Source organism: Amblyomma mixtum, chromosome 2 (genome assembly GCF_055824585.1).
Source record: "Amblyomma mixtum isolate Tamu chromosome 2, ASM5582458v1, whole genome shotgun sequence".
NCBI classification, from domain to species: domain Eukaryota; kingdom Metazoa; phylum Arthropoda; class Arachnida; order Ixodida; family Ixodidae; genus Amblyomma; species Amblyomma mixtum.
The window spans coordinates 145718583-145729378 of record NC_143013.1 but is presented as its reverse complement, the minus strand read 5'-3'; the positions used below and the strand labels follow the sequence as shown (position 1 = coordinate 145729378).

Here is a 10796-nt window from a genome sequence, read left to right as displayed (position 1 = left end):
GCCGTGACGATGTTCAGTCTTCTCCGCTACGTACAGCGCCTGGTAGGGCTCAAGGAGATGACGTCAGCAACGTTGGCGGTAGATCTTAAGCGCTGTATAGCTTCATTTGAGTTTTTTCCACGAACAGTTGGACTATGAAATTTGCTTTTGGATGAGATAGTGTTTGCGCCATTTTTTCATTTGCCATTGGGAGCATCACAGGAATTTATTTGAGAACACACTTCCACCGTACTGTTTTATGGAGTGCAATAAATTTTGTTATTGGGCTTTCTGCCTGCTATTAGACCTTTGTGTTTTTTTAATCACCTCTTTTGCCCCTGCATATCTTTTATTGCCCTTCGTTTTGCATCAGTCGTTTCAGCGATTCAAACGTCCCTGTTGGCGTCGGAGTCCTTCCGTACCATTTTCTTTCCCGTGGTGTTGTGGTTTACACTGGTTACCTCTAGCCATTTAAAGTTCTTTTCGCCCTTTGCCCCGCATGTGAATTCGGCGGTTCGTCAAGTGCCTCCTCATCCATTCTTCCAGTATATACGTCGCCTCCGAAATCAGAATTAAAGAACCCGTTGAAGACAGCGCGCAGGTGTTCGTCCTTCCTCTAGTCCCCGTGAAAAATTTGCGACATTTTTCTGTTTTTCGCTGCCGTGAAGTGAGTAATTTGCATGTGATAAGCCCCAGTATTCAGCTCGTCAAGGTATTTGACGCCACTATATAGTGCAAAGAATAAGGGGTGTAGTGATCCTTGCGGCATTTTGGTCGTGCTTTATTCAAGTGTCAAGCAGATAAACACTAGGGTCTTACATGCGTTTCCAGTTTTCTTTTGCAGCCAGGCTAACGCGTCTAGTCTTCGCTGAGTCGGCGGGCCTCCTCGCGAATTTCGTGCCACAGGTCCATGACATCTGAGCCACGTGTCTTGCGCACGATAGCCTCTTCCATGCGACGGAGCTGCTCGGGACTGAAGTAGCTCTTCCAGCCCCCGACTTCACCCTTCCTCACGAAAGGAAACTTCGTACGGCATCCCTCGTAACCTTCGGACGCAGTCACGTTCTTTTCTTTCAGCCTCACATCTATTCTCGGGTCCTTGTGGGCGGCTAGGTTGAGGACGAGAATGCTCCTCATGCGGTCCACCGTAAGCTTCTCTAGGATGTGTTCCAGAAGCTCGCCTTTGTTCTTTTCCAGAGCCCGGGCATAGCTCTCTCCCAGAAACCGCGCAATGCGCATCACGGTGCCGCGAGTATCTCGCTTCATGTCTTCGTAGGTGAGGAACAGGGTGTTCGGTTTGTCCTTGAGGTTGTATCCGGTCAGCAGGTGCTCAAAGTAGTCGCCGTAGCCGAAGTCCCCTTCCAAGAAGGAGTCGAAGAAGTCCTCAAAGGTTCCCTCCTGGAAGCAATACACGTCGAGGGCTTTCGCCATGTGGTAAAAGGAGACGCAGCAGTCCCAGGGATTCCGAGCGATGTAAATGTACTTGGCCTCGTGGTTGAAGTTCTCCGGGGGCGGCAGCACGTGCGACATGTACAGACCGTAGGGAATAGTGGCAGGACGGTCCCAGTCGCGCAGACCGATGTAGTCAAGCAGGCAAGTGGCCGTCGTGAAATCATCGTAATTCTGCACTGGTTCGCCGTCCTGAAGGATCGTCTGCACAGTGAACTGTACCCAGTGGGCGCCTGCCTTCGGATAAGAAAACTGCAGAATGTCTCCTTTCTTTGGCACGAAGTTCAGAATGTCCTTAAGACGGTCTGGTGTGATCAGCGGGCATCGTTCGACCCCGTCAATGACTTGGTAGAAGGGTTTGACGCGTGTTTGGGGCATCCTTGCGTCTTCCACTGGTTACCAATTCAAGGAGGGAAGAAAGCGGGGTCACCTGTGGACGAGTAGAAAGATGGAAAAGTGTGCTTAGAGTCAGATAAGCTTATACCAGGGTTGCCATTACTACTTTGGTTGGCGACATGAACACAGACACAGACAACGCAAGCTCTAGCTCTCCTTTCTTTTGTTACATCGTTCGGTTCTTGCATTGTTAACACAAGAAATGGCACGTAACAGCAGTGTCAACATAATAAACAAATGAGAACTTGGCTCACTCAGGACATCGAACTGCTAAAAGCGCCAAAAGCGTTGTTACAGTGTTACAAAGGGCTTTGTGTTTCATGGTAAGAAAGAATCTTGCCTCTGAAGTCTGCAGGTTTAAGTGACACTTAAGATAATGGGATACTTTAGGCAGCCATCTCTGCTCAACCATTCACCTTACAACTTCTAAGAACCAACCGCGTATGAGCGTTACACCCCTTGGGAAACTATCCAGAGACATTTTTGCTTCAGTGCAGCCAATTAGGTCTGTATTCTGGTTGGACTGTTTGAGAATTCATTCCGTGTTTTTCATACCCGCAGCTCAAGTCATTTCATTTCCCAGGGGCCTTTGAGATACACAAAATAAATGAACAGAAAAGCAAGCAGACAAAGTTACATGAATGAATAAGAGGGAGGTTAAGACGCAGCACATTAATCTTATTTACTGAAAAGGCCGTGACAACCGTAGAATACGGGTGCTACTCACAACTTCTTCATTGAAGGTTAAACCTTGCATATACTGTATACATGCATCCACCGGCCTGCGAGGGCGCACCTTACAAGGAGTTTTGTTAATCAGAAAGCAAAAAATTATAAGGCCAGGTGCGAGAACAACTTAATTTCTGCACTTCATAGCATAATAGATGTATCACTTACACAGACCTGTCCCGTTTTTGTAATAAAAAAACGCCGCCGAAATTTCATGAGCCGTTTTTTATTGTTTCTGTGAAATATTCTCACGCCACAGGGACGCGATTTACAAGGGGATCCCGCATACGCCTTCCGTGCCACACTCAATGGAACGCTGTTCATGCTTCTTTTGACAACCCTGCGTTTTACATTCGCAGGTGATACGACGGCTCAGCTGAATATTAAACGTCGCGTTGAACTGATAAGCCTCCTTTCTCAGGCTGTGGGTGACGTTGTACGTGTACGGTGCACGAGATCCCCCTGTCCTGTGGCAAATCGTACACCGGCCAGACGGGGCGTTGCATCAATGACCGACTCAGCGAGCATGCAAAAAACCTGCCCAATAAGAAGGGCAAGCACCTTGCTTGCACCGATTGTAATCAGCGTTTCTGAGACGCGAGAATAAATAGAAGTAAGCAAAAAAAAAACTCTCGAGATACCTTGGGGGCATTTTTTATATCATGAAAGCCGGACAAGATTGTGTAAGTAAGAGATCGATTGCACTACCGAATGCAGAGATTGAGTTTCCGTCGTGCCGAGTCTGATTATTTGCTGCTTGGTATTTTATATAATTTCTTGTATGATCCGCCTGCGCAGGGCTATATATATATATATCTGTGAATACTTCAGCCCTCAATAAAGCAATTGTGTGTGTGTGTGTGAGAGAGAGAGGGGAGGGAGGGAGAGAAAAAAAAATGCTCTCCGATCCCGGCCCGGGTCGGCGTCTCAAGTTGAGCCGGCATTGCCCAACACCTGTGTGATATGGGCAACGAGCAGAACCTGCAGTATTGGGCGGAGTGCAACAGAAAGAGCGGCTCAGCTCTCCCAAGAATATAATTGCCAGAGTGGGTGGGAATCAGCCTTTTAGGTAGTGTGGTGACTGTGTGGCACGTGGGCAAGTCCAATATGTTTACGTGCAGCTGTGAGTAACGCCCGTGTTGGTCTTCCTCCTTTTCTCTTGTTGTGCCCTTTGAGCTTCGTGTAAAATTTCACGAGGCATATACCTGTTGAGCGATTCGCTATTGCAGTTTTCAGTTACACATGATAGCCCGGCGAAGCCCGAAAATGGTTTATTCTTGAATACATATCAAAGCACACGGAGTAACAGGACGGCGAAGAGCACGCAGATATTGCCGCCAGCGATGCGCGCTGGTCGAGCTGTGTACGCCGGTAGTAAACCACGAGAGCACAAGCCTACCAGAAACATTTGCATTTATGTCACAAAAGAACGCAGCTTGAGTAGCGTTGATGCCGATATTCGCACTGCGAACGAAGTAAGCAAGGCAACGACAACCGATCGAGCTGACCATCGGCGGCAGAAGCACTGCGCAGTGTCAGGAAGTGACCAGCGAAGTGGTTTTTCCGTGACCCTTTCGGGTATTTCTGAAGCACGTCACTTATGCAAGTCTGTGTTCCTCACTAGTCGTGGTCCTGCAGTGCGCGGTTTATAGGCGGCGTTCAGAGTTGTTCCACTGCGTTGGGTTGGTGCCCCAAGAACCGTGCATAAGTTTTGTCAGAAACATCCTTGATTTCGAGTTTCGATTCTCAAAACCTTTCTATAGTAGCAACGGGACAGAAAGGGAAAGAGAACATTATCCCAGGAATTTTAAGCGTCGAGGATGTCCTGAGCCAGGGTACCGAGCTGTTCAGCTGGTCAGTAGCTGGTCAGAGGCTAGCCAAGCCCGCCACGTCGGGGGAGTAGGATATGAAAAATGAAGGGACTGAATGGCAATGGTACAGAAGAAAAGGGAATGTTCTTAATTTGCACATGGTTCGGGGCAGTTGGCGCATGCGAGGGAGTATTGGATACAGTAGAAATAAGAACGGAGCGCTGTGAGGGTTGTATTTAGCAGTACGCCTCGAAGAGGGCGTAGTTGGGTGCTGGTGGAAGACATGCCTGGAAGAAAAAGCGTACGAAGAGTTTCTCCAGTTTTGTCGTGGGGAAGATTTATGTCTTTTTTGTAGTGGAGAGTAGTGTCTCACGTGGGTGAATGTGGAGAGAATCCTAAGCAGTGACGCAAATAATGGTTCACTCTCCAGGCAGATCCTAAGAACGGCAGAACATGTTTGTCGAGATCTTTATTTTTTTTTACTGCCGGCTTAAGCTTCACAACAGCATTTGCGTGGTCGATGTAGTTTTTGGACCCACAAACTTTGCCTGAGTCGGCATTTTCTGATGAACTTGACGCTGTCATTGGGACAGGAACACGGACAGGAGAAGTTTATCGTTATTATGAGTGCAGCAAATTTTCCCTTTATTCACACTCCCCTTTTCTGCATATTTCACCACTTGGGTTGGTGTGGTAAAGCAACAAAGAAAATAAAAGCCCGTGACTCCAACTGATGCCTAATCGGCCTGCGCCCGTTTAAAAGCAACTTTCTCCATTCTGCAAAGGAATCGGAAGAAACATATACGGAGGCGCTACTTTCCAATTAACTTTACTGTTCCTAATTGCAATGACGCGCGTCCATCAACTAGCGTGCACCTACCTGAAGTATAATGTTTCCTCCCTCTCGTAGCGCGTTTAGCGAGTTTCGTGCATACTGCAGAAGTTTAATCGCGTCATACCGTCTAGACGTTAGCTGGGAACGTGATTGGGCTGTTTCTTTCACTAGAATGATGAACAGAGAACATCCAGTACGCACTTATTCTAAGAACGCTTTAGGTATTCTTGACAACAAAGCGCGCAGGAAACGACGAAGACAAATCTGAGAAGAAACACAGACAAGCCTTCGTCTCCATCGTTTTCAGCGCGTTTTTACTAGCCCAAACCGCACCTTGTTAAGTTTTGAGGTACCTCAAATGGGTACTCAGGTACTGTAATGCTTAGAAAAAATTTACCATTAGAGAAATTTGTATTTGTTTTACCATAAAAAGCAATTAAGCATAAAAAAGCAAGCTTTCAATATATCGACCGCTCTGGAAAAGTGCAACTAAGGTTGGCAACCAGTAAATAAGCTAAAGCGCAGGGAAAATAGCTTATGAACAACCTGACAACCCCTTACTCATCGACAACCCGAGACAGACGGTGACGAGGCACCGTCCGCGTCTTGTCGATTGCGAAAAAGATGTGATATATTCAATTCCCCTGTCGTGCGGCAACAACTATATAGGCCAAACAGGGAGATGCCTGAACACAAGGCTACAAGAGCACAAAAGGAATCTAAGGGACCCAAACTCAGGGGAACTCGCCTTACACTCTAGCCAGTGCGAGGGCTGCACCCCAACCCTTGAAAGAACGGTTATTATTCGCAAGTGTCGGGACACCACCACAAGGTTGATAACAGAAGCTCTGGCGATATCAAAATGCGCAGATAAGTGTGTCAGCAACCCCTCTGTGCGCGCCTTAGTGAAAAAGAAATGTCATTCCTGAACGCCAATGATAGGACGAAAGATTGGAGGAACGGGAGACAATTCCGATAACCGTGCCACGAATGCGTGTGGTGATGTGTTGGTTTCTGTTTTGTTGTTTTGTACCTAGTTCTTATATAGGCTGGCTCAGAGCAATAAAACACAGTTGTTAGTCAGCGCATGTGTTTGCGTCCCTCTCGTCTCGTCCTTGCTACTGCTGCGCTGCAATTTTCCAGTAAGTAATCCTGTGTCGCTTTATCTCTGAGCTTAACTGAACACCGGCGTTCAGTTTCTAAATAATTGCCGAAAATTCATTTTTAAAGCTCTGTACATTTGAAAGCGTAAATTCCAGGCAAAGCAGTCACTCCGCTCCATTCACATGCACACTTACGCGGATCCCTTTCGCGCTTCGTTTACCATAGAAGGGCAGTTAAAACGCGATTCTTTGCATTTTCGGGCCAAAACCGCACCGGGTAGCCGAATGCGTATTGTGTTCTGGTAGTGAACGCAAGACCACGGTTTTGAACCCGGCTCAGATTTTGGCGGGTGGGAAGAAAAAAAAACAACTAGTTGGTTCTATACCGGAGCCCCGGTCTTGGGCGCCCCTATTAGTAACCTAAACCTGAATTATCCTAGAACAATGAACACACCTTGATCACAAGGCGCCAATATAAATGGCGAGAAAGGAAAGGTGGACGAGCTGGTTGTTATTCATGCACTTTTACTGCGAGCGCCATAGATGACAAAAAAGTAGATGTAGACAACACAGGCTCTCTACTGTGGTTGGATGTAACTTCAGTGGTAAGTGAAGCTCCACCCACATTCTTGACCGCGACACAGAATTCCCCGGTGACTAGAAAGTAGTCCGTTCTTAAAAAAAGCTTTTCTCCTTACCAAAAGAAGAAGGTAATCGCAAAACGGAATTATAAGCACAATAATTTTGACACCTCTGTCTTGTTTAAATCAGTAAAGCATTAGAAAGATTTCTTTGCTGTTGTGATTGGTCAGCATAGTAATGAAGCCGCCTGCATGTTATGGTTTAATGTTGCCGAATGCTGTTTGTTAAATTTATATGATAGTAATAGCAAACGGTTATATTTCGCAAAAAAAAACAAAACATGAAACCTATATGCAGTCCATCGCACATACCGAAGGGTTAGAAAGCTACTACAATAATAGAAAGGAAATAAAAATTTACACGAATTGTTAAGGCTAAACTCGAGCTTCTCATTCATCATGCATGCTATGCAAATTTCCTTCTGTTAGGTAATGGATGGATGGCTGACACATATCTTACGTTGGTTATTTAGTACGCTCGAATCCGCTATTTCTCGTGTCAGCGGATTAATGTGCCGGAACAGCACTGTTGCCCCGTCAGAAAGTGAAATGCACTCGCAAGGTCGGCAGTGCGTTGCCAGGTGAGAGCCCACGCGTTATTGGTTAAGCTATACTTATGGTCTTTTAAGTGCGTTTGACCACATCAGTCGGTTGGCCCTGTTTACAGGCGACCGCCGGAAAAGGGAATGTTGTATACCACACCAGAGTATGCAACACGTCAAGGCTTTGTAACTTTCGAAAACTTTGTAACCTTCGTAACCTTGACGCACGTACAACATTTTAACCCTGTTTTCTGAGATTGTGGTGTCCGTTGTCTGGCGCACGCAGCGCGACGTAAGGCGCGTCGGAAATGGTCAGGCGTGGGCCTCTTCGTCTTTTTCGTCACTGCCGAGCATACCGTTCGATGCGACGATGTGACGTGCTGGACGTAATAAACCGTTTGACCAGTAAGCCTCTTGAGTGACTGCTTCTTACCCTAGTAAGGCATACCGGATTCGTGGACACACAAGCCTTGAGGCGTCCAAGCGGTCGCTAACGAAAACAGAGCCCATAAAGGCTCAGCTCGCCCTGTAAGAGAGTGCAATGACATGGTCCAAGTGAATACGTGCCGCTGACATCGAGGCAAAGAGACACAGGCGCGAAGACTCAGCAGTGCTTGCCACCCAAGCAGAGGCAAGGCGTGTTCAGCGGATAGACCATATCCGCCGATAGACCGTATCCGTCTACTCCATATAATACGTCCCGGCGGCAGCCCAGCTGCAGTGACGCAGGCGCGAATATTCAACAAAGCATGCGGCCGAAGGAGAGGCGTCAGAGGCAAGCAAAAGCCGAAGGAGCAGCGAAGGCCTTGACTAGTAAATTTAAGAAGAGCCTATTTGGGCAAAGCTGCTCGGGCCAATGTGATGATGATGCTGGGGTTTTTTGACGCAAGGGCGCCTAAGGCCAAAAAGCGCCAAGCCCAAGGTTTTCGGTCGGCTGATGCTGAAAATTTCCTTTGTGAAGTTTTTATACATGTTATCGCCGTATGCACAAGGCCAAAAGAGTAGTTGCATGATCTACAGCCTGTCGTGAGGGTGTATAAGTCAGGTGGAATGGCCTAAAGTGATGTATAGCGCCTAAAAAATGTGGTAAGAGTTGTTACATATAAAATACGCAGCCAGGCTGACTAAACCACAATCCTTGCTTGAGCATGAAGGTCGAGACATCTGACAGCAAATATAAGCCAAGCCTTCTTCTCAACAATAAAAAGGGAATGGGGTCACTTTGAATAAGAGATATCTTGTAAAAAGCCTAAATGAGCTAAAAATTAAAAAAAATACCTGTCCAATGAAAATATTTCGTCATCAGTTAGAAATAAAGAAGGGCGCACCGATATTTTGAACGTGTATAGTTCTGGGAAGTGCAGACTTCTTTCTGCCTCCAATCTCGGGCACATGATTCGTGTGTGGGCAGCTATGATAACTGCTCAGGCTAATGTGTTTGAAATTTGCATAACAGGTGGTAACTGTCGTGTGAGTTTTTTTTTCTTCCGGATAAATTCGATGGCTGATCGTCTGTCACGCCGTGCGTGAAAGAACGTTGTCTGGACATGTCCAGCATTCTTAGAAAAATATTTTTAGTATTAGAATATTGTAAGGTACTGTTATGAAAGTATCGAAGGTACTTTCGATGCGCAGCAAAGTCTTTCTTTTAAAGCTTATCTCGTATCGAGCAGATGAGACTGCCATAGAAAACCAAGGGGGGAACATTTCGGACGATAGCAAGAACGTTAATACCGAAAAAATGGAAGCCTGCCCACGGGAGATCTAAGCATATATTGATTGTTACAGTGGAATCATACAATATATAAAAACATTGCGTTCATAAACTGTCTCCCGTTTGTGTCCAGAATTGCTGGGTATGGCTGCCTTGGAAGCGAAACGAAGTGTTGACTAAGCACTTAGTTGAAATCAGTCACCCAAAGGGGCTTTCTGTTTGGAGACAAGCTGATACCAAAAACACTACAGGGAAGCCGGTCCTACCTTCTCACTAGGTCGTCGGGGCTCGGGATTACCGCGCAGAGTTTTACCAGGTTCCAGGCGTGCTTCCGGAGAACCGGCCGCCAGAAGACTCTATTACGTGTGTCAATGGCAACACGTATTGACAGCAACACATGGAAAGTCGAGGGGCGCAGAATTTCCAGCCAGTCGGCATTTAATTCACTCATTTCTCCTGAGCACTTTCCTCGCGCTCAGTTACTATACCACACTACTGGGCGAGCGCTTACAGACGGTTGTAGACACTTTCCGTTTTCGTTATTTTTCTGCATGAAGAGCTTGTGGTATACTTTGTTTCCACAAAAATGTTTCCTTGCTTCTCTGGGTTGCTCTGCGCGTAAGTTACTTTTAGTGGTACCGGACAGCGCCCCACATCTTGTGTGTTTTTTTCGGTTCTCAATGAGAAGCGTACGGTAATCGAACCTCCCGCGGCGACTGTTTCCATCTGTAATTTTCGTCTGGCTCAGCGACCACTGCGCCGCCATAAATCCCTGAGAGGCCAGCGAAGCTACAGCCGATTCCGAAACCCACACACAGCGACGTCGTCACCGCCATTAAATGGACTGCGTGACCCCGGGTACAGCGAAGACGCGCGAGGAGGATGGCCGCAGAGCCGCGGTCAAGGCGAGCTGCGAAAACCGACTGGCGAAATGAAGGACGCCTACGAAGGAAGTTATGCCGCCATTACCGGCGAGAATTGTAAACAGCAGAGCTGGTGGTCTTGCTTTCCGCTACCATCAACCGCCTTTCTGCCTCCAAGATGGCAAAAAACAACCTTCAGCAAACAAACATCGCCACTCTCCCGGCCGCTCCTTCAAAAGTACGAGGCTGTGGATGACTTGCAAGTTAAAAAATTCTCCTGAAATTGTGTATGCAGTCGAAGCCTGAATCTGAAAAAAAAAACCTAAGAGAATGTTCACTACACTCGAATAAGTGCGAAAGCACGGATTGATGCAACGTAGTTGCACCAATCCGTGTTGGAGCGTGTATCCACTCCTCGGTGATCTGCCACTTATGTATCTGCTTGTTTTGTTTGGTGTGTCTGATAGGCATGCGTCTTCTGGTGACCTAGGTTGGCCGTTTCTCGATTAAACTTCAGTTGTTAGTCCAGCGTTGTCCTGTGTTCTTCTTCTCCTCGTGTCTCGTTCTTTCGCTGGTGAAGTTATGTCTGATGTATACCAACTAGCCCACATGGGTACCTTGTTACGTAGAAGACGACGATGAGCGAGCAGTGCCGCTATAGGCGAAGAGACAGCGGACTATTTGGCTCACGGTTGTTACCCATCGGATTAGTGCTTACGCAGTAATAGGGAGCG

The 10796-nt window shown here is 47.0% G+C and overlaps 1 protein-coding gene across 4 annotated transcripts in view; it reads right to left on the bottom strand.

Annotated features, from left to right (window-relative positions):
- Nucleotides 1–744: 744 nt before the first annotated feature.
- The window catches only part of LOC149361164 (sulfotransferase 1C2-like), a 73612-nt gene continuing 63560 nt past the window's right edge, over nucleotides 745–10796 (bottom strand). For all 4 annotated transcript variants that reach the window (XM_089572600.1, XM_089572601.1, XM_089572603.1 and 1 more), the window contains one exon: nucleotides 745–1858. In XM_089572600.1, coding sequence (XP_089428726.1) covers nucleotides 838–1806 — 969 coding nt within the window. In that variant the 5' untranslated portion in view covers nucleotides 1807–1858 and the 3' untranslated portion in view covers nucleotides 745–837. The remainder of the gene's footprint in view (nucleotides 1859–10796) is intronic.